Source organism: Sus scrofa, chromosome 3 (genome assembly GCF_054392235.1).
Source record: "Sus scrofa isolate SSC_HxYL_T2T_F1_AM1 chromosome 3, Sscrofa_HxYL_maternal_Yorkshire_Landrace_v2.0, whole genome shotgun sequence".
NCBI lineage: Eukaryota > Metazoa > Chordata > Mammalia > Artiodactyla > Suidae > Sus > Sus scrofa.
Window position 1 is genome coordinate 76186429 of NC_139385.1, and position 23133 is coordinate 76209561.

Here is a 23133-nt window from a genome sequence, read left to right on the forward strand (position 1 = left end):
AACTTTCATCTTTTCTAATGCCCATCCTTCCTCTAATTATACTCAAGGAAAAGAAAGAAGTAGAGTTGAAAAAAGAACTGTTGTGTTTGGGGATTGATTTAGGCACTCAAGTTAAAGGACATTTTATGGTATGAAATGGCCCATTGAAAACATTTTCACAGATTAATGAGAATTTCAGACCTCAGATCTTTAAAACAACAAATCAGTGATGTCTCTCTTTCTAATAGACTTATAATCATTTGACTGTGGTTATCAACAGCTTCACTGAGAGGACAGCTCTTGGCAGTTAATTTGTTCCTGCTGCTTATTTGAACTGTAAATCTTTTCTCGGGACTGGTCTCAGGGAAGAGAGAAATAGTTATCTCAGAGGGAGCTAAATCTTGGATTTGTTTTACAATTTATGTACATATAAAACAGGCCCCTTGTCGGTTGTTAATCAGACCAATTTGGAGTATTTATTTTGTTTTGTTACACTTATTTTCTCATTAGTTTTCTCTGAAGAATCCAGACGCTGGTCTGATTTTATGTTTCTAATTCAACGAGGTTCTTTTGAAAAGTAACACCAGTGATAGCGCCTGTCTATGTAAAGGTAGACTTAGTCACACTCTGACTGATCCTTTAATCTACAAGGATCTGAGCAGTAACCTAGTTCTCACATAGAAACAAGGTTTTTTGTTTGTTTGTTTGTTTAGTTCTTTTTTTTTTTTAATCTTTTTCTACAGCTGCACCCGCAGCATATGGAGGCTCCTAGGCTAGGGGTCGAATCGGAGCTGTAGCCACCGGCCTACACCACAGCCACAGCAACACAGGATCCGAGCTGTATCTGCAACCTACACCACAGGTCACAGCAACATCAGATCCTGAACCCACTGAGCGAGGCCAGGGATCAAACCCACAACCTCATGGTTCCTAGTCGGATTTGGTAACCACTGAGCCACAGCGGGAACTCCTGTTTGTTTGTTTAAATGGTTGCACTTGCAACATATGGAAGCTCCCATGCTAGGGGTTGAATCGGAGCTGCAGCTGCTGTCCTATGCCACAGCCACAGCAACATGGGATCTGAGCTGCATTTGTGACCTACACCACAGCTCATGGCAATGCCAGATCTTTAACCCATTGATCAAGGCCAAGGATCGAACCTGCATCCTCATGGAGACAATGTCAGCTCCTTAACCCACTGAGCCATTATGGGAACTCCAGAAACATGGTTCTGAATCCATCCAGCAGATATGGAGAGAAGAGAACTAAAGTCAAGGATTAGGACATTAATGCCAGCTTAACGGGATTATGAGCACAAACACTGCTATGAGAGAGAGAAAGAGAGAGAGAGGGAATGAGAATGAGAATAGAATGTTGAAGGAACATGGACAAGGAAGGAAAAAAAAGGGCAGTGACTAGGCACTTTTGAAAAATCAAAATTAATATAAAAACCACATTTTAATTAATTAATTTATTTATTTATTTTTGTCTTTTGGCTATTTCTTGGGCCGCTCACGCGGCATATGGAGGTTCCCAGGCTAGGGGTCCAATCGGAGCTGTAGCCACCGGCCTACACCAGAGCCACAGCAACGCGGGATCCGAGCCGCGTCTGCAACCTACACCACAGCTCACAGCAACGCCGGATCGTTAACCCACTGAGCAAGGGCAGGGACCGAACCCGCAACCTCATGGTTCCTAGTCGGATTCGTTAACCACTGCGCCACGACGGGAACTCCCACATTTTTATTTTTGAACAGACCCACGGTTCTTTCGTTCTTTTCGGGTGTCTGGGGAAAAGAAATTGACTCCTACAAGCCAAGCCAACCCCCTGAGAAGGTAATCCTTAGACAGCAGAGCCTGGGATGCTTCTCTCACCTACTTGGGCCTCACAGTGACAGATGTAGGTCAGTATGTGTGAGGAGGGCTATGGGGTTTGAATCCCAGCCCTGTCGCTTGTTAGCAGACTCAGGACAGGCCACTTAACCTTCCTGTCCCTCAGTGCCTTCATTAATAAAAGGAAGGTGATGTAAGAAGATAATAAATAAAATGAAGATAATAAAGAAGAGCCTACATGCCACTCAAGGTTACTGTAAGAATAATAGAAGATACGAAAAGAAGAAAAGAAAGCATATAAATGAAAAATAATAAGTAAGGTGGCCAAGACCAGATATAAAATAAATATAAATGGGTAAAATGCTCTAATTGGGAGATAGGAACTCTCAGCAGGGCTTTTAGAAAAGATCCTATGACACGTTATCTCTGAGACAAGATACAAAAAGTTGAAAATGAAAGAATGAAACCTTCTATACTAATGAATCTGAAAACCTACATGAAATTGATAAATACATAAAAAGCCAATACTGACTCAAAAAATAAATAACGGAGAACTTGGAGTTCCTGTCTTGGCACGGGGGAAATGAATCCGACTAGGAACCACAAGGTTGCAGGTTCAACCCTGGCCTCGCTCAGTGGGTTAAGGATCTGGCATTGCCGTGAGCTGTGGTGTTGGTTGCAGACAAGGCTCAGATCTGGCGTTGCTGTGGCTCTGGCGTGGGCCAGCAGCAACAGCCCCCATCCAACCCTTAGCCTGGGAACCTCCATATGCTGCGGGTGCAGCCTTAAAAAAAGATAAAACAAAAATAAATAAATAAATATAAATAAATAAAAATAACGGAGAACTTGAAGAGACCAGTGATGCTACACAGTGTTACAGAAAATGGAAATGGGAGTCCCCGTCGTGGCGCAGTGGTTAACGAATCCGACTAGGAACCATGAGGTTGCGGGTTCGGTCCCTGCCCTTGCTCAGTGGGTTGACGATCCGGCGTTGCCCTGAGCTGTGGTGTAGGTTGCAGACGCGGCTCGGATCCCACGTTGCTGTGGCTCTGGTGTAGGCCAGCAGCTGCATCTCCAATTCGACCCCTAGCCTGGGAACCTCCATATACCGGGGGAGCGGCCCAAAGAAATAGCAAAGAGACAAAAAAAAAAAAAAAAAAAAAAGAAAATGGAAATGGAAGCCAAAGATTACTTCTCTACTCTTTTCCCAAATAAAGCAGGCATACTACATGACAAAAAGAAAGAGGAAAGAAGCAAGGAAGGAAGGAGGAAAGGGAGGAAAAGTGGAAGGAAGGAAGGAAGGAAGGGAGGAAGAAAACATAAAATAGCCGATGGCTTAGCAGAGTACCTGGAAAGAATTAGGACCTCCTTACACAGAGAAACTGATCTGCTGTGTAACGTCTACCAAAGGGTAAAAAATGTTCCTGAGTGACGTGAAGAGGAAAGGCTACCTCTTCACTCTTGGGACATCTGCAGGTGACAGGGACCTGGGACATGTGGAAAACTGTGGATGCAGGCAGTGCGATGGCTCTGAGAAGGAGGGTGATGCTAGCGGGGGAGGTGTTGTAGGGAAGTTTTTGGAAAACTCTGCAGGCTAGACTGGGAAATCACATCCCACAAGCCCTTAGAAGCAGCTGCCACATCCTTCCTTGTCTTGACCTTGGATGCTACAGACAGCCATTCCCCTCCCACGGCCAGGCGGGACTGCCCTCAGCTCAGGCAGGTCTTCCTGTCCCTAATCCTGAAGCCTGTGAATGGCAGTGGGGGCAGCTGAAAAGAGGTGAATCTTCTCGACAAGCTATTAAAATGTCCTCCCTATTTCGTGGATTTAGATCATTCTTTTCCGAGCTTGTCTCTTAAAACTTAAAATCTTGGGTCCCTTCACAGAACTTGTTCCAAATAGCCCCTACCCCCATTTCTAAAAAAAAAGTCTACTTACTAATATTACTTAGTCTCCAGCTGTGTCAAATTGTTTGAGATACACTCTTTTTTTTTTTTTTTTTTTTTTTTTTTGGCCGTGCCCACAGCATGTGGAAGTTCCAAAGCCAGGGATGGAACTCGAACCTTAGCAGCAAACAGAACCACAACAGTGGGAGATGGATTCTTTAAAATCAGTCTCTGATTTTCATGACTGAAATTGTACTTATTTTTATATTAACAAGTAGAGTAGTCTGAGAATCCATTCATTCTCTAAATACTTACTAAGCATCTCACTAGGAGCCAGGCAGGCATGCGTGAATGGCGTTGAGTATTGAACAGGAGTCCATTCCCCTGTCCTGGACGTTATGATCTGATTCTCTTGCCTATACTTACCCCAAGCCAGCACGATCAGTCAGTATTGTTGTGGTTATCATTTCTGTTTGGACAGACTGACCTCATTTAAGGGTCCTACCCTGGATAGCCAGCTGCCTGGATCTTAAGAGACATTGATAGAACTATTTAATAAGTCATACGTAACCGTCCTTTTAGAATCTGGTTTTATAGCTAAATTAAAAACTGTTATCTTGGACATAGGAGCTAGCCAAGTGAATGCATGAATTAATATGAGTCTATATTTAACAACTTCACTTCTGCGGCCCTATAGTCCTGTGGTTTGACCATGGATATCTCAGCATCAGCATACTTTATTTTTCTGCCTCTTAAAGATAGCTGGTCTCCTTGATTAAACCTTCTGTTTTCTGGTTAACAAGTGAGGAAAATGATCTCAGCAGAAAGCCAGAACAGGAGTTCCTGTGGTTGTGTAGTGGTAATGAACCCATCTAGTATCTATGAGGATGCAGGCATGATCCCTGGCCATGCTCAGTGGGTTAAAGATCCAGCATTGCCTTAAGCTGTGGTGTAGGTCGCAGACACTGCTCAGATCTGGGGTTGCTGTGGTTGTGGCATAGGCCTGAAGCTGCAAATCTGATTCAACCCCTAGCCTGGGAACTTCCATATGCTGCAAGTGCGGCTCTAAAAAGACAAAAGACAAAAGAAAAAAAAAGAAAGAAGAAAAAAAGAAAGCAAGAATGATTCAATGCTAGCTAGCATCATTTACTCTTAGTGTCATGTTTTATAAAGCATAATAATATAGCTTGATGTATTTCCAAAGTTATTTTCAGCTTGTGCAAGAAAAATGACACTGGCCAGTGTCACTGAGTCCTTATGGTGTAGCAGAAATTGTTCTAAATACTTTACAGTATCTAGTTTGGTCCCAAACAACAGCTCTTTGAAGTTGATCATTTTCTTGTTTCTACTTTACAGAGGAGAAGCTGAGGCCAGGGGGGGTCAGCCAGCCCAAGAGGTCTGACAGCAAGTGAGAGTAGAAGGCTGGGTTTAAACACAGGTAGTTTGCTCCAGAGCTAATACTTTTAACTCCTGGGCTGGGCAGCCTCAGTTTCCCAGCAAGGATGGGTTTGTAAAGCTGATGGAGTCCAGGCCTGGTTTATACTAAACAGGTCACTATGTTTCTATTTTTGCTGTGGCTGTGGCACGCAGTGGCTTGATGTGGAATCTAAGGTCCCAGTCCAGGGACTGAACTCATGCCGCCACTGTGAAAGCACAAAATCCTAACCACTAGACCACCAGGAAACTCCCTGATCCACTGATAAAGAGTCATTAAGAGCCCTGCCCATTCTGATCAGTCTTCAGGATCTGGTCATTCTACCTTTTAATGTCTCTAAAATCTACTGCTCACAGTACACCCTGCCATTACCTTCTCAGCTTTTCTATCATCCACTGGCCTGGATAATTTCAACTGTCTCTTAATTGACCTCCTTGCTGGGGCTCACCCTTCTTCTAATTCCTTCTCCATACTGCTACCAAAATTACCTAAATCATGAATCTGATTCTAATGCTTAGAATCAATGGCTCCCCATCATGTGTAAGTAGAGTTCCCTAGTGGGTCTGTGGGTGAAGGATCCAGTATTGTCACTGCTGTAGCAATCCCTGGCCCAGGAACTTCTGTAGACTGCAAGCACAGCCAAAAAAATAAATAAACTAATTATTACCATAACCGAGGCAATCTACGACCTGTATTTCTCTGCCCAACTCTGTTCCTGCCTCTCCCACCTCACCTCTCTGCTCCAACAGAATCTATCCTGTGGCTATGAACACTCCAACCCCCTCCCCAGGGCCATGACTTTGGTTTTTTCCTTAGTTTGTGAAACTCTCCGTAGCTGAAGTCTTTGGCCCCACTTGAATCCACCTCCCTTCTTACGGCAGGAGCAGCCCACTTTTGAGCATTAATTAAACCACCTTCTCCTTGGTCAGTTATCAAATCCAATCTCAGACTTTCTGCCTACTCTGGGAAAAACATGGTGGGCCCTTTAAATAGTATTCCTTGTGGGCCTGTGTTAACCTCTGTTGGTAGAGAAGGCGTTTTGTTTCCTGGTTGGGGAGCGCTTCCCGGATGGGTTCTGCAGCAGAGGTAGCTTCTCCAACCCCAGGTGGCCCTCGGTTTCCTCAGCATGGCCCCCAAGTGTGATTCTGAAATGGAAAACCTCCAGGGAGCCACTCTCCCTAAGGGGCAGATTTCCAGTAATTTCCCTTGGCTTGTGTGGCACAATGACCTCTCTGGCATCCAGTGACCTTGGAACATCTGGATCTTGGCCCTGGTTTGGGGTGGGCTCCTGGCAGGATGTGTGATCTTAGTCCAAGGCAGGGGTCAGGGGCAGCTGCTCCTGTACTTGCCATTCCTTAGAATTCTCTTTACCTCTTACTAACAAATCCTCTGTTACTTTAATCTGTTAGGAGAGTTATTCTCTCTTTTTTTTTTTTTTTTTTTTTTTGTCTTTTTGCCATATCTAGGGCTGTTCCTGCAGCATATGGAGGTTCCCAGGCTAGGGGTTGAATCGGAGCTGTAGCCGCCAGCCTGCACCAGAGCCACAGCAACACGGGTTCCGAGTTGCATCTGCAGCCTACACCACAGCTCACAGCAACACTGGATCCTTAACCCACTGAGCAAGGCCAGGGATCAAACCTGCAACTTTATGGTTCCTATTTGGATTCGTTAACCACTGAGCTATGACGGGAACTCCAGGAAGGTTATCCTTTTTTTTTTTGCATATTTTTTATTAAAGCGTAGTTAATTTACGATGTTGTGCCAATGTCTGCTGTATAGCAAAGTGACTCAGTCATATATATATACATACACACACACACACACACACACACATTCTTTTTCTCACATTATCGTCCATCATGTTCCATTCCAAGAGATTGGATATAGTTCCCTGTGCTGTAAAGAGTTAGTTATTCTTTACATTAAACTTTCCCTGCTCAAGCTACTGTGGAGTTTCGCTGTCCCTGTTGGACACAGTGAGACCTCCCCCCCACTCTGTTGATGAGGCCAGCCTCTTCCAATTACCCTCCACCCTCACTTCTACCTTTAGGCTTGGGCTTGTGACTCCAGCCCATTCAATCAGGTCCAAGCAATTAACTCAGGAAAAGGCAAATCTCATTCAGTTCAGTAAGACCCACTCCTAAGACTTCCTTCTCAACCACATCACCTTCTCCATATTATTCTAAATTGCCCAACAATACAGTTTGGTTGAACTGACCCCATCCTTGGCTTGAGGGGTGGTGAGGGATAGGAATAGTGCTGACCAGACAAAGAAATCAGCACATCCCATTGCCCCCCTAAATAATTAACTTAGAGATATGTATCTGACTTAGAGGCCAATAGAACTAACAATCTTGAGGGCTTTTATTTGAGCTGCTGGGGAAGAGAATTTCCTCTTCTTTGCTGTCTTTAGTCTAGACGCATATAATTTTGAGACTGTTTAGAAGCAATCTTGAGACTGTTTAGAAGCAATCTTGAGAATGTTTAGAAGCAATCTTGAGATGCTGAGAAAAGACCCTACAGAGAAGAATGTCCTTATTGAGGAAAAGTAGGTATAAACCCGGTCCCTGTCACATGTTTTTACCTTGATCAAGCCTTGCCTAAAGCTAACTGCCTCTGGACTTTGCGTTTGGTAAGTCAATATATTTCCTTTTTGAAAGGCCAAGTTGAGTTGAGTTTTCATTATTTAAAATAGAAAACATCCTAATTATTATGTTTTCCCTCCAGGTGAGACCACATCAATAAATACATTGTCCCAACATGCTCTGCACTCTTCCTTAATGTCTCCCCCACTAGCTATTAAGTGTTGAAGGCAGCTGAGTCTTACTGATTGTCAAAGTTACCTATCTCGCACAATGTTGTGCACATAATAGGCATCCAATAAGCATCTCTTGAAAGGATAACTAAATACATAAATTTCAAACAACCTAGCTGCATGAAGTCAATCCCATGATGGCTCCGATGACAAAGATATACTAAGAACCTGGGCAGTAATTTCTACCTTTATAATCAGAGACAAGGATAGTTTGTACCAATGGGACAGCTGTTCAAACATAAGAACCACATTAGAGATGCTGGACTAAATAGCAGACTATTGAGAAATAATGTTATTGGGGCTCACTAGACTACTGGATGCTCGTGTCACAAACAGCAGTGATCATATTAAACTCACCCCCAGACAATAGAGCACCAGCATTAGATTGGGCCCCTGGTAGCGCGAAGATAATCTGAATTTCCTGAGAAGTTGACTACAAGGTTGTGTTTTCTCAGTTTGCTCTTGACTTTCTAGAGAAAAATTTTGAGACAATCAAGAATGCCATTACCTCAGGACTTAGCCTGAGTACAGAAAAAAAGAAATTGTTTCCTTTGACACATGCATGTCTGGGTGAGTATGTGCATAATGCCATCACCAACACTAAGAACTGACAATATAATCTGATTACATTAATTCACAGCCTTGGGAAAATAAATACCACCCTTCCTGATCACTGATTGAAATACAGGATTCCTTTGAACATGTGAAGTGTCACATCTCCATCTCACACCCTGACAATGTCAGCTGATTGCAGGATACACCAGGTGTCTTCAGGGAATCACTCCAGCAACTTCAACAATACAAGTGATTCTAATTCCACAGTTTCTAATGATGTCTGATGTGCAAATGACTCTGTTAGCTCCGCTGAGGCACATTAAATTCCCACTTTGGTGATAATTCGGCTTTGAGCTATATGTTGCTCACTATTCTATCATTATCCTCCTGAATTCAAAATAACTACAGTAGCATAGCATAGGGGACTATACTCAATACTTATGATAAACATAATATAAAATAACATGAAAAAGAATATATATATATACCTAAGTCACTTCGCTGTACAGCAAAAATTAAGACAACATTGTAAATCAACTATAATAAAAGTTTTTTTTTTAAAAAAACTACAGTAGCCAATACCTTTTGCATGGATGGCCCTAGAGATTATCATATTAAGTGAAATAAGTCAGACAAAGACAAATATCATATGGTATCACTTATATGTGGAACCTAATTTAAAATGATGCAGAAGAGGAGTTCCCGTCGTGGCTCAGGGGAAATGAGTCTGACTAGCATCCAGGAGGATGCAGGTTCAGTCTCTGTCCTTGCTCAGTGGGTTAAGGACCCAGCGTTGCTGTGAGCTGTGGTGTAGCTCACAGATGCAGCTTGGATCCCGTGTTGCTATGGCTGTGGTGCAGGCCAGCAGCTGTAGCTCTGATTCGACCCCCTAGCCTGGGAACCCTCCATATGCCACGGATGTGGCCCTAAAAAGATCAAAAAAAAAAAAAAAAAAAAAAAAGAAAAAAAGAAAAGATGCAGGACTTATTTATAAAACAGAAACAAACTCAGAGATTTCAAAACCAAAATCAAAGTTTCCAAAAGGGAAACCGTGGTGGGGAGGAATAAATTGGGAGGACAGGATTAACACATCCACACTAGTACATATAAAACAGATAACTAACGAGGACCTACTGTAGAGCACAGGCAGGTCTACTCGATGTTCTGTAATAACCTATCTGGGAACAAAGAATGGATCTATGTATATGTGTAACAGATTCACTTTGCTGTAAACCTGAAGCTAAGACATTTTAAGTCAACTACACCCTAGTAAAATTAAAAAATATAAAAATAGTAATAAATAAAACTTGCATAAAACTTTTGAAATCATAGGAATCCTTAATATAGTCAAAAGGGCTCACCGTTAAAGCCCACAAATGATTGCATGATAAAGCAAGTAACTTAACATGAACAACTAGAATATCTATGTTATATGAACAGACGAACTCCTTAGCATTCATAAAAACTTAAATATACAAATTTAATTTTAAGGTAGCAGAATGCAAACACCTATACACTGCCAAATCACACAATCTCTGCAGAATTCCAAGTTCTTTACTCATTTTTAGAGGGTGCATGATACTTGCTTACTCAATCTGCCAACAATTACCTAGAGGATGCTGGGCATCAAACAAAGGCAGGTATTTTAGGAGACTAAATTGCCTATTCTTCATCTATTTAGTGAATTATTGATGGAAAAACATGACAATAAGTTTCTGATAAGAAGGCAATTCCCTCTATGTTCCTGTAAGTTACTCTGAAACGAGAAAAAAAAAATCAATATCTGGAAAGAACTTCAATAAAAGTTTGGCATATGGCCTAAAAGATAAAAAAGTAAAGTATTATCTGCAATGCTTAAAGGTAAAATAGCTAAATGGTAGTTAATGTGGCAGGAAGTTACAGGACTCACTATACTGTATTAGTCAATGTCCTGACCCAACAGAAATTGAAGTCACTACTTTGTTTTTGTGTTTGTTTTTGTTTTTTTGTTTTTTTTTTTTTTTGGCTTTTTAGGGCCACACCCTGGCATATGGAGGTTCCCAGGCTAGGGGTCTAATCAGAGCTGTAGCTGCCTGCCTACACCAGAGCCACAGCAACACCAGATCCCAGCTGTGTCTGCGACCTACACCACAGCTCATGGCAACGCCGGATCCTTAACCCACTGAGCAAGGCCAGGGATCGAATCTGCAACCTCATGGTTCCTAGTAAGATTCATTTCCGTTGCAACATGATGGAAACTCCTCAAGTCACTACTCTATTATTATTAGTGCCTGCCACTCTTTTTTCATTTATGGTCTGTCATTCACAAGGTAAAGAAATTCATTTTTATATTTGAAAGAAGGCTTGATTAAAGTATAGATGATACTTTCTAACATGCTCCATCAAAATGCATAAAAGTATTTCCTTCTTGAGTTAAAATCAAATAGATGCTTGCGGACACTTGTTTATTTATGGGGGTATGTACTTCTCTGGAAAAGAACAAAAATGCTAAGTAGAATTATATACCATGCTCATTTGCAAACAATTGTTGACACATTGGGGGAGGGGGGGCAGGGTGGACACTAGTCCCGTTTCAGAAACCCTGACTGACCAAAGTGTGACACAGCCCACAACCTGAGTAATTGAGGGACAGTACCAGGAACTGCAGTTCCACACTTCTTCCACAAGAGGGAAACCTTCTACCACTGCTCCTCCTGGCAGAGGCTGCGCTCCAAATAGAACAAATGTGTTATTTAGTCCACAATCATTTTTAATTTTACTACTGACAGTCTGACAGGCCTACTTAATATTGCTGGGTTGACCTTTCCATATTTTGTGCTAAATCCTTTCTTTTTTTAAACATCCCTTAATCTGCTGTGTTGGGAAGAAGATACAATTGACTCCACATTACAACAGGCTGCAGTGACATCATCCGTCAACAGCACTGGTCAAAACAGGTGAGTGGAGGCAGGACTGCACGCCACAACTGAGGCCACACATCAAGATTTCATGAGCACCCTGCACATGTGGGGCCGTTCCTGGAGAATAATCTTTAGCCTTCATCACTTCCCAGGAGGGGCTGAACATCGCTTTCCACAGCACAGAGAATAGTAACATGGAAGCTATGTTAATTTCCTCAGGGTAAGTCTAATGCTCCTGGGCAAGGAAGAGTGTCCAGCCAACGTCTTTCTTTAAATGCTACCATTGCAGACCAAGCAGGCTGGAAGAGAAAAGTAACAGAACTTTTCCTCCAACACACTTGAGAAGAAAGTCATTTGTAGCCTGAAAGATGCACAGAACTTGGGGTGGGGTGGGGTGGGGGCACTGCAGGAACCACATCCAGCCCTGCACCTTCCAGTGAGTCTCAGATTGATGATGGTGACACAGCTGCCATTTACCAAACCCTTACTTTGCACCGGACTCTGTAATAAATGCCCCACAGGGATCCCTTGTTTCAACCTCTCCACAACTCTGAGGGCTGCACTGTCATTAGCTCCCTAGGAAGAGATGAGGTGTCTGAGGCTTGAGGAGGCTTTCTGTGGTGGGTTACGAACTCAGCTGGCAAGTGGACACCAAACCAAGATGAAACCTAGTCAGTCTGACTCCAGCAGCCAATCAGAATGTTCCACTGACCCTCACTAGCCTCTGAAATCGGGGGTCGCACCTCACACTGCTCACCTCATCCAATTGGCAAGAGGCTTTGCTGGCTTATGAGGGTATCTTCTCTGAGAAAAATCTGAGAGAAAATTCCCAGGCAGGTTCTGCTTTGTTCCCCTCGGCATCTCAGGCACCTGCCCAGAAACTAGGGAGAGCTAAACCTGGCTTTGCAGTTGTTTTTTTGTTTTTTTGTTTTTTGTTTTTTTTTTTAAGATTTTTATTTTTTTCTATTATACTTGATTTACAATATTCTGTCAATTTCTGCTGTACAGCAAAGTGACCCAGTCTTTTCCTCACATTATCCTCCATCATGTTCCATCACAAAAGTGTCGAGATACAGTTCCCTGTGCTACACAGCAAGATCCCATTGCTTATCCATGGCTTTATGGTTTATGACCATGGGACTCAGGCTGAGGATGCTGGAATTTGAAGCCTTTCATAATACTGCAGAGTTTATACCAAACTTGGAAATCTTTCCTCCTTTACTAGGGCTAGCTCAGGTATGATCCTGCCCCCAAATTTCTGACAAGAAAATGCTTGTGATTTGGGAAACTTCTTACTGATCCCCTCTACTGAACAAATCTGAGATGGAAGATGAAGGCTGCCATTATTCATTCCCTATCTCACTGCCCCTTCATTGATCATTGCATAGAAAAGAAAATATGACCCTGAGGAAAAGTGATAAGCCAGGAGTGGCCAGATTTGGGGGAACTAAGCCAGCAATAGGTTGGCTTCCCAAAAAGGAAGTCTATGGTTCACATACCATCACCTAAGGAACCTGAGATCAGTCCAGGGATGGTGCCAAATGTCTAGAACTGAAAGCCACTGAGACTATAAAAAGATACCCTCTAGGCAGAAGCCATGTTCCTAAGCAATTGAGTTACATCGTCAGAAGGTTGGACCAAGTTGAATATAGATTCCAGTCAGCACTGGAGAACAGAGACAGGCCCAGCTGTCAAGGGGTGGGAGGGTTGCCTTGGCATCTGACCCAGTAAAATTTGTGGCTCTACTTCCATTAAGAAACAAAGGAGTTAAAAGAAACCAAGGAATCCTGACAACCAAGGCACATATAATGGGGCTATAGGGGTTAGTGCCCAGAAAACCAATCCAGTGGATGTCAGATACCAGGCTGGTGCAGCAAGACCAACTCTAGCCATCAGTGCTATAGCTGCCAGACAAAGGTAGGTTCAAAGAATGTGATTATACCAAAGGGCAACAAAGGAGCAATTAACAAAATATACTTCAACGCAGGAGCCATACTAAGGTGGGCAGAGGCAGTCACTTGGCCGGCTCCCAAGAAGAGGTGGGTTGGCATTAACTGTCACATGGACCAGCACTGCTCTGACTCTCAAGGAGAGGCCAAAGCAGAGGCACTTGCAGCCTGGAAGATGCACTGGGCTCCAGGAAGTAAGGGGGGGATCCAAACTCTGTGTTTGGAGAGAAGGAAGACAATTCAAGTGACTCTGCTGTAACTTTAAAAACTATATGACTGACAGAGCTTCCGCTGTGGCTTAGCACATTAAGAATCCGACTAGTATCCATGATGACATGGGTTCGATCCCTGGCCCTGTTTAGTGGGTTAAAGATCTGGCATTGCCTCAAGCTGCAGGTCACAGACACGGCTCAGATCCTACGTTGCTGTGGCTGTGACGTAGGCTGGCAGCTGTAGCTCCGATTAGATCCCTAGCCTGGAAACTTCCAAACACTGCAGGGGTGGTCCTAAAAAGAAAAATATATATACACATACTTTATATGTGTGTGTGAATATATGATTTATCTATATGATTGAATATAATTGTAGTATTAGAAAAATTGGGGGCACACCACTTGGTTGAGCCATCAGAGATCTGGGGAGCAGGTGAAATGTCTTTAGTACCATTCAGTGCTGTACACTCCATAGTCAGCATAGCCACCCACACAAGGTAAGTTTGAAGAAGTCCTATATACGTACAATTTTCAGGTGAGATAAAAGTCTCATGACATCTGCCATGTCTGCCAGGATGAGCAAGCGCGTCACAGCCGACAGCAGAGCCCTGGCCGCCCGCACCATGGTGCCCCGCTTCACCGAGGAGCACGGGTCATCAGCGAACTCTGAAGAGGCGATGCGCATGGTCTCACCTGTAAGATAGACACGGAGACACAGGTGGGTCACTAGGAGGCTCAGAGGCCGTCTGTCACAAAGATCTGTGCACCTGTCATGGTCGCTTCTGTTGCAAAACTACCATGACCCTCAACACAACAGAACCTTTCAAGTCAGATGCATCATGGCTCCCAGGCAGTGCTCTGGACAAAACCCAGGTGTGAAATGATGCTTTTGGCATCAATAAGAACTATAGTTAATTCAGTGTGTCTAAATGTTGAGATGAAAGTGCTAGATGGGCCTTAATCACCCTCATTCTGCATGTCTCTTGGAATCAGTGGTATTCACTAGGCTAGCTGGTTTCTGACAGTTGAAGAACAAAGTTAACTGCTCCACAGAGGAATGATGCTTAAGACCCTGGCCTCATTAACTCTGTATTCTTAATTGCACTGATTAGACAATAACAGGTAATAGGGATAACCCAATCTGGTTTTTCAATGCTCTAAAACAGAGAACATTTAAGAGACAATTGGACCAATTCAAGAAACGTATATTTTTAAAAATTTTTATTCAACTATAGTTGATTTACAATGTTGTATTAGTTTTAGGTGTACAGCGAAGTGACTCCATTTATATATTATATATAATGTATATATATATATATATACATATATACATATATATATATGTTCTTTTTTAAGATTCTTTTCCTTTATATGCTATTATAAGAAATTAAGTTTAGTTTCCTGTGCTACACAGCAGGTCCTGGTTGCTTATCTATTTTATATATAGTAGTGCATATATCTTACTCTCAAACACTAATCTATCTCTCCCTGCTTTTCCCCTTTGGTAATCATAAGTTTGTTTTCTATACCTATGAGTCTATTTCCTTTTTGTAAATAAATTCATTTGTGTATATATATATATATATTTAGATTCTATATGTAAGCAATACCATGATATTTGTCTTTGTCTGACTTACTTCATAAGCATGATAATCTTTAGGTCCATTCATGTTGCTACAAATGGCATTATTCACTCTTTTTCATGGCCGAGTAATATTCCACTGTTTATATATACATTACCTCTTCTTTATCCAGTCATATGTCAATGGACACTTAGGTTGTTACCATGTCTTGGCTATTGTAAACAGTACTGCTATGAACATTGGGGTGCATGCATCTTTTCATATTAGAATTTTCTCCAAATATATGCCCAGGGGTGGGACCGCAGGATCATATGGCAGTTCTATTTTTGAATAGATGTTTATTAAACACATACTTGTGTCAGATTTTCTTCCAGGCCCTAGAATTGCAAAGGTGACTAAGAATACCCTGGCCTCAAAGAGTTCTTGGTCTGAGGAAATATGTAAATACATACTCATTAAACAGTGATTACGTGCCATCGCAGACATACTATTATAAATGGAGGCAAGGGAAAGGAGGAAGTGATTTACTCATTTAGTGTAAGGCTGCAGGGGAAGTTATTGACATTGGTGGCCTCTGAAAAGCTGGGAGGAGGCAGTGTTCACCAGAAGACAAGGGTGGGAAGGTCCATCAAGGCAGCAGGAGCACCGGCACCGAGAGGCCACAGAACTTGGAGCAGGGTGCTGTGTGCATGGAAATGCAATCATCTGGGAAGTGATAGTAAGGGAGGGGTGGGGGAAAGAGAGGCACCAGGGCCTGTATCCTCAGCAGGGAGGGAAATGACCTAATAAATGTTTGTTTTGGCCACATGACAAAAGTAAACTGGAGAGGACAAGACTAGTGCAGAGAGGACAAGACTAGCGCAGAGAGAACAGGCCAATGCCACTGTCATCTGAGAGAGCAGTCACGAGCACATGGACCAGGGAGATAGGAACATGCTACAGGGAGGCAGGGGGAGGATGAATGAGATGTGCAGGAGAGAAACAACAGCTCTGGGGACAGATGAGGTGTGGGAACCAGAGAGGAGATGGAGGTGATGGTGAATACGGACCCAACACAATGGACAGGCACATATTTGCACAAAGAGACCCAGGAGTGGGAGACAAAGGGAGACACTAACTATGTGAAACTGGCCCTGTACCAATGGGAGGCACCACCACCTGGGGTACAGCAAACTGGAAAAAAGCACAAGGAAGCTGCACACACATGGAAGCAGAGCACACATGGGGTACAAATGCTTCCATCAACCTCAAGAGTTGAGTTAAAATGACTGATTATTTGATTTAGGGTGACACAATCCATTCAATATTTTATTTATGAAATGGCTATTTCTCATCTATTAATCAAAACCAAGTTCATTTAAATAAAGTCAATATATCCCTGAACATCCATGCATCCTATAATTTACCCTAAGATACAAGGGAAAATAAAAAAACACTTTTCATCACTTTATAAACAGATCAAAATACAATGTAATTCCCTAAGTGTTATAGTTATTTCACCCTCGCAGGGATACTTTTTATACTTATGAAATGTGGGTGTGCAAGTACATAGATTGGACTTTGTAAAAAGGCTACCGTCTATGACAAGTACATTACACAGCCAACCAGCTCAGTCTTTAAGCCTAGGCGCAAATAGTTTGATGTGTAACAACAGCAAGGGAGAGGTTTAAAAATTCCTTATCGTACTGGTGGATTTTCAAGATGTATGGCTCTAGAGGCTGACATAAACTTCAAGGTAGAGGCTGGCAATTAGGAAGCACAGATTCAATCCAAGTGTCCCTCCTTGCCGCAGGCTCACATAAATCTCCTCTCTGCCCATCCCTCACCCCCCAGACAAAGACTCAGTAGCAGATATCAGGGTGTCTGTGTGATGGGAAGAAGGCTACCTCATTCTTATTCTGTAGGGTGCAGCTAGAAAGAACATTACACCCTAAGGTGAAGAAGTAAAAATCTACACATACCTAGAAATAGTGCTATCTATAAATATAGATAAATATCTGTAAATAAATCTTTCTAAATATCAAGAGAGTCATGACAGGTCAAGAATGGACACATTTGGGAGTTCCCGCTGCAGCCCAGTGGGTTAAAAACCCGACTGCAGCAGGTCGAGTGGCTGTGGAGGTACGGGTTCAATCCCCAGCACAGCACAGTGGGTTAAAGGATCCGACACTGGTGCAGCCGGGACTCAGATTCAATCCCTGGCCCGTGAACTTCCATAGGCCACAGGTGTTTCCATTAAAAAATAAAAGAAGAAGAATGGACATATTTGTACAGGGTATTAATGGGTAAACTGGCTGCTGTTGGAAGGGATCCACTTACTCAAGGAAGGGGAAGATTTATTCTCCAGGTGAACCTCGGTGCACCTGGGGAGCAACATGGTAGATCCCAAATTCTTCAGCTTACACTGCCATGAGCCATAACTTGGGTAAGAGGGGACCAATCAGGTAGGGCTATTCTCAGAAAAAAAGGGCTCCAAGAGGAGAGTCCAGCCACACCCCCCTTCCAGCATGTGGAGAAATCATGCCTCCTCAAACTGCTTTTTAAGACCCGATGTTCATGCCACGAGTCATTACAATGGCACTTCAACCAGATGCTGATGGTTTGCTCAGCAAATGAAGCCAGGGGATGACCCTAGCAGTACGGAGCTCTCAGAGGGGCTCATCAGCTTGGAGCCCGCAGCGCACACTCCTGAAAGGAGCCAGGGAGAGGTTGATGAGAAAGAGCATGAGACAGAGAGACAGAGATATCCACATTCGTAAATGTGACTTCCCAAGTGGAAATCTCATGCTCAATCCTGAAATTCCCCTAAAATAAATATAAGACATTTAATCCATTGTGAACAGGAAACTCACTTGAAGCAGATACAAATGATTTCATGTCGTTAAAGATTTCAAAGGAAAGGCAATCGTAAATCAGGCTATAACATGAATGCATTTTACATCCCTGTAGTTTTAGGATTATGAAAAGAACATGGAAACCTATTTTACAAAATGATAAGCAAGTTTATCAGAATAAAATTAGCAATTTCCCCAGGGAGCTGTTTTTTCTGTAAGACTCATATTTTTAGCTAAGAAAGAACACACATGTAGGAGAGGGAAGGAAGCTGTGAAGAGAGGACAACAGAGCTGCCTGTTTCTTTTATATACACTCTTGTATTCAAGCTCATTAACTTGATTATAGACCTAAACTCAGAGCAGGGTTTCTATGATAAAGCCTTTGATCCTCTCAAGCCACTACCACCTGCTGCAAAGAAGAAAAATCAACATCTCCAAAAAAGTGACTCAGGGGAAAGTCATAATTAATATGTATACAGGGCTTCTGTATAAAGGTTTATTTTGTTAATTATTGTTCCAAAAGCTTTACATATATTAACCCATAGATTAGAAGAGAATACATCTTTAAAGTAACAAAGACCAAAGATCATATCCTGACTCCTCCCCAACCATTACTAAATATATGAGATTGGCAATTATTCAGCTTTTATGTTTTAGTCCCCTCAACTGTTTAGATAAGGGTGAGAATAATAATAGCTATTTCACGCACTGTCACTAGGGTTGAAGACTGAAGATAATCTATTCCAAGCACCCAGCACAAGACCTTAGCAGGAATGGGGGCTTACTCATTGTTACCATTCATACCGCTATGATCCTCTGCAATACAATAAGAATAGTTGGTGAACTCCTGGTTAAAGGTTAAGAAGTGTATTTTGTGGCGGATTTCTCTAGCAGTGTAAACAATAATTTAAAAGCAAGGAAACTCCTCCCTGATAAAAACATACTGCTTTAGGACTGAATATACACCCATTCCCTCCCCACCCCATCCCCCCAAAATGGTGTTGCCTCTTGGTTTTCACATCTGTGCTGGTTTCAGTTCCTATGCTACTCTGGAGGAACTGGGATCTTTGCAAGGATCTACTAAATGTAGCAAGAACCATATTCCATAAAATGGTGATTACTGTTTTTCCCCAAAGCAGCTTAAGACCATAAACTTGGTAACAGTCAACAGCGATGTGCTAAGCTTAAAAGAAAAACAGAGTTCAGAGGATCGATACTGAATCCAATGTCACTTACACTTTCATAAAAATAAAGAGCAAAGAAATTGATGAAAATGTAAATTTCATTGTGCAGTTAAAGTGTTTCTGAAATAACTGTACCATATCAAACATAAAATTAAAAACCTATTGTAAGTCAGTTTGTAAAGCCAGGAAGTACCTGATAAATCATCTTTAGTATAAATTCAAATATTCAATGACCCTGTTATGTTTAAGGTAAGCCTCTCTCTAAAAAGCATTCTGTTGACTTCTTTATATTCTCAAGTCAATAAATGTTTCTATTGATCAGTATCTCTATTCTCCTATAACCATGACTGCAAATCAAAACCCAGTGAAATGTCAGTAGACTGAAAGATCGTACTTGGTAGTTGAAATGTGATTTCAAAAACCTTTGAATGTGATTAGGAAAGAAAAAACAGTTCATCTAGACTGAACAGAGATAACAGGATCATCAAAAATGAGATCATCTAATTTTGAATGAAAGAGGCAGGCCCACCATCTCAACATGCAAATGTAGATAGAGGACATCTCAGTTTCCTCTTGATAATTAAGATACTGTGTAAAAAAAAAAAAAAAAGGCAGAATAGGTGGTGGTCAGTTGGGGATTTAATGTCCACATTTCAGAATTTATGAATTCCTTGGAAGACATCATGCAGCCTAAATCTTAGCAGGTGCAAAGTCCAGGTGTGACCTCTAAGACAGGAACCCTCTGCCATCCTAGGAGACCATCCGACTTGAGATAGCTCTAACAGTTAAATTTTCATTTTTAATTTTATGGAAGTATAGTTGATTTACACGGTTAATTTCTGCTATAGAGCAAAGTGACAGTTATATATATATAATTTCTCATCTTCTTTTCCATCGTGGTTTATCACAGGATATTGAATATAGTTTCCTGTGCTCTAGAGTAGGACTTTGTTATTTATCCATAACTGTTCAAATTATTTCTTCAAGTATTTTGATTTTTGACCTGTTCTTCTGAAATGTGTATAAAAACTGAATCCCATCTTCAACACTAAATCTTGAGGGAATTTTTTTGTAAATGTCCTTCATGGAGAAGAGAAATATCAAAACAAACATGCATCGCCAAGGCCTGAAACTAATGCTGCATCCAGGTTATGAAAATAACTGACATAAAAAAAATGAACAAACAACTCCCACTAGTTCTCCAAACATTAAATACCTACTAAGTAGTCATTAAAGTTGGGATGACATGTTCGCCTCACACAAACTTTTAAGCAAATTAATAGCGTAAACAAAAATCCACTTCGGAGGGAACAAATCTGGTTTCTGGCATGTTGTAAAAACCATTGATAAGACTGAACAAGTCATTCTGATCTATTTCAGGATCTAAATTACTAGCTATATTTGAAAGGTATTGAATGTGAGCTCATTGGTGAAGTTTAGTTCCTTAATTTCAGAGGAGAAAAGGCAAGTATCAAGAACCTTTTATGGTTTGCTCGAGGGCACATAGCCAACTTATGGCAGAGTCCAGACCAGAAGCTGGTTCTCTTGACTTTGAGTTTAAATTTGCTGCAATTTACCCCTGTAGTCTATTTCTTTGGAAACCTGTTTTTGGATGCTTTCAAAAATTCACAACTGACTGTCCCCAAGTTTGTCCATATAACTTAAACCTTTTTATACCTATTTGGATGTCTTGACACCATGTCTAGGGGCAAATATATCTAGAAGATCCCATAATATCTCATAACTGTCAATAGTACAACTAAATAATTCTTGCCCTGATGATTTCAATCAGCATAGCTATAAATACAAAGAAAAGCAAATAGGAAGTATAAAAAGGCACATTATATCATTTGCATCTTACAGGCTGCAGATGAATAAACTATGCTTGAAATTGTTATACTGTGAAATAACAAGTCAACCTTTTCTAAAGTAGTCTTTGTTTATACAAAGCACAGAAACAATTCTCATAATGAAAAAAGTTGATTAAGGGTAGAAAACTCTACCACGCATTTCAAAATTAGAAACAAAACAAAGTAATGTTCCAAGTAATTGGTGTAATGAACATGGTAAATGGTGCTATAAAATTGTAGCTTACTTAAGGTATATTTTAAAATACAACATGGAAGAAAAAAGCTGGTTTTCTTCACTGGTTTGAGGGTGGGAAAAAAACAGAATGATTAGATTCTAGGATTTAGTTGGCATAGTCTATGCTTTATTTTCTGAACTGCCATTGATTTTCCAGTCACTACAGAGAAATGGCAGTTTCATAAAGGTGATTATAGTCATGAGTTTTCCTTACTGAACTTATGAGAGGCATCCACGTCACCATCATTCTGGCTCCCATGTTAAGAGAGTTCACATAAGGACCACATCTAAATCAACATCAGTATATCAAGTGTAATCAAACACAGCTAACAAAAATGTATTTGTTCTGTGGGAGGATCTGGCAATAGGCAACAAACAACATTGATTTAGGATAACCCCAAACCCCAAATTAAAAATGACAAGCTGCCCAAATGTGCTAATTCCAGCTTCCTTCACTTCTATGATCAACAGCTTGTCACGAGGATCAGGATGGATCTCAGACAGCCTTCTCTCCTTCCGACTCAAAAGTACATTTTTAAAATAAGTGAAATAAGGTCATAACAAACATCAACCTTGAGAGGGAAAAATATCTCAACAGAGTGACATGCTGTCTTAAGGAGCATTTGGAAGGTTAGAGGCAGGAGAGTAACAGCCCTGTCTACACTGCCTGAAGCATGCAGGAATGATTGGATGATCATAATTACAAATATGTGCCCAGTATCTAAAGAGTTACATATCATCGCGCTCATCCTTTTATTCATCCACTAAGCATGGATTAAGCACCTGCTATGCAGCAGTTACTTACCAGATTCTGGATAGTTAAGATGAAGTCATGATTCCATTCTTGCCCTCTACTTCCTAGCATCCTGATCTTTCTGAAAGACTCACTAACAAGGATCATTCGGAGAACATCTGTAGAGCAACACGGACTGCTCAAGCATTTGGAAATTCAAGAAAGAAGATGCATTTTGGAGAGCTGGGAATCACGAGTCTGTTAGGATACTTAGGCAGCTATAATAGTAAGCATGGCCAAAACAGACACGTGTCTGTATACTTACATCTAAAGAGGAAGGTTAAGCTTTTCTTTATCCCTTCAACATACAGCTTTGAGCCACGAACCAGAGAGACGGCGGAGACCAGCCACACATCACTGACCCCTCTTCTCCTCCAATCCCCTGCTAGGTTTTTAAAGCACAAAGAGTGTAGATGAGAATCTTCCCGACAAATGTACTCTTCACCATTAATTCATTCCTGAACCCCAGTATGAGCAGGTCTGAGTCAACAGAGAGATTGCATGGCCCTTCTAACCACTGAACATCAAGCCCCAAGTGAAAAGTGGGTGTGAGGGGTCTAGGGCCCCTCTCCTGTGGACAAATTCAGTTTTCCAGTAAGATTTTGAAAGAAAGAGACCCTACCTGATTATACTAGGATCATGAACTTGAAGAGAAGCATAGAAAGAGAAATGAAAGAATGAAAATTATAGGAAGTCAATGAATTTTAACCTTTTCTCTCCTCTCACTGGAAACGTGATCAGTTCCCATAGTCAGAATCAGGAAGGGTATCCAAAAAAAGGTCAGGAAACATAAGACAATATTTTATAAAAGTATGTTAATTGAAATTTCATATAATACTGGAGTTCCCATTGCAGTGAAATGGGATCAGCGGTGTCTCTAGAGCACTGGGACACAGGTTCAAGCCCCAGACTCGCACAGTGGGTTAAGGATCTGGCGTTGTCACAGCTGTGGCATAAGTTGCAATGGCAGATGATCCCTGGCCCAGTAACTCCATATGCTACGGGGTAGCCAAAAAAGAAAAAAAAAAAACACTTTCAAATAATATCTTCAACATTTTTTTCTTAAACCTCCAGAAATTGTTTCTTATA

General features: G+C 41.5%; 1 protein-coding gene across 12 annotated transcripts in view; it reads right to left on the bottom strand.

The window, feature by feature from the left end:
- Positions 1–23133, bottom strand: part of CTNNA2 (catenin alpha 2) — a 1217074-nt gene that overhangs the window by 813324 nt on the left and 380617 nt on the right. For all 12 annotated transcript variants that reach the window (XM_021088202.2, XM_021088201.2, XM_021088200.2 and 9 more), the window contains one exon: positions 14092–14258. In XM_021088202.2, the coding sequence (XP_020943861.1) occupies positions 14092–14258 (167 nt within the window). The remainder of the gene's footprint in view (positions 1–14091; positions 14259–23133) is intronic.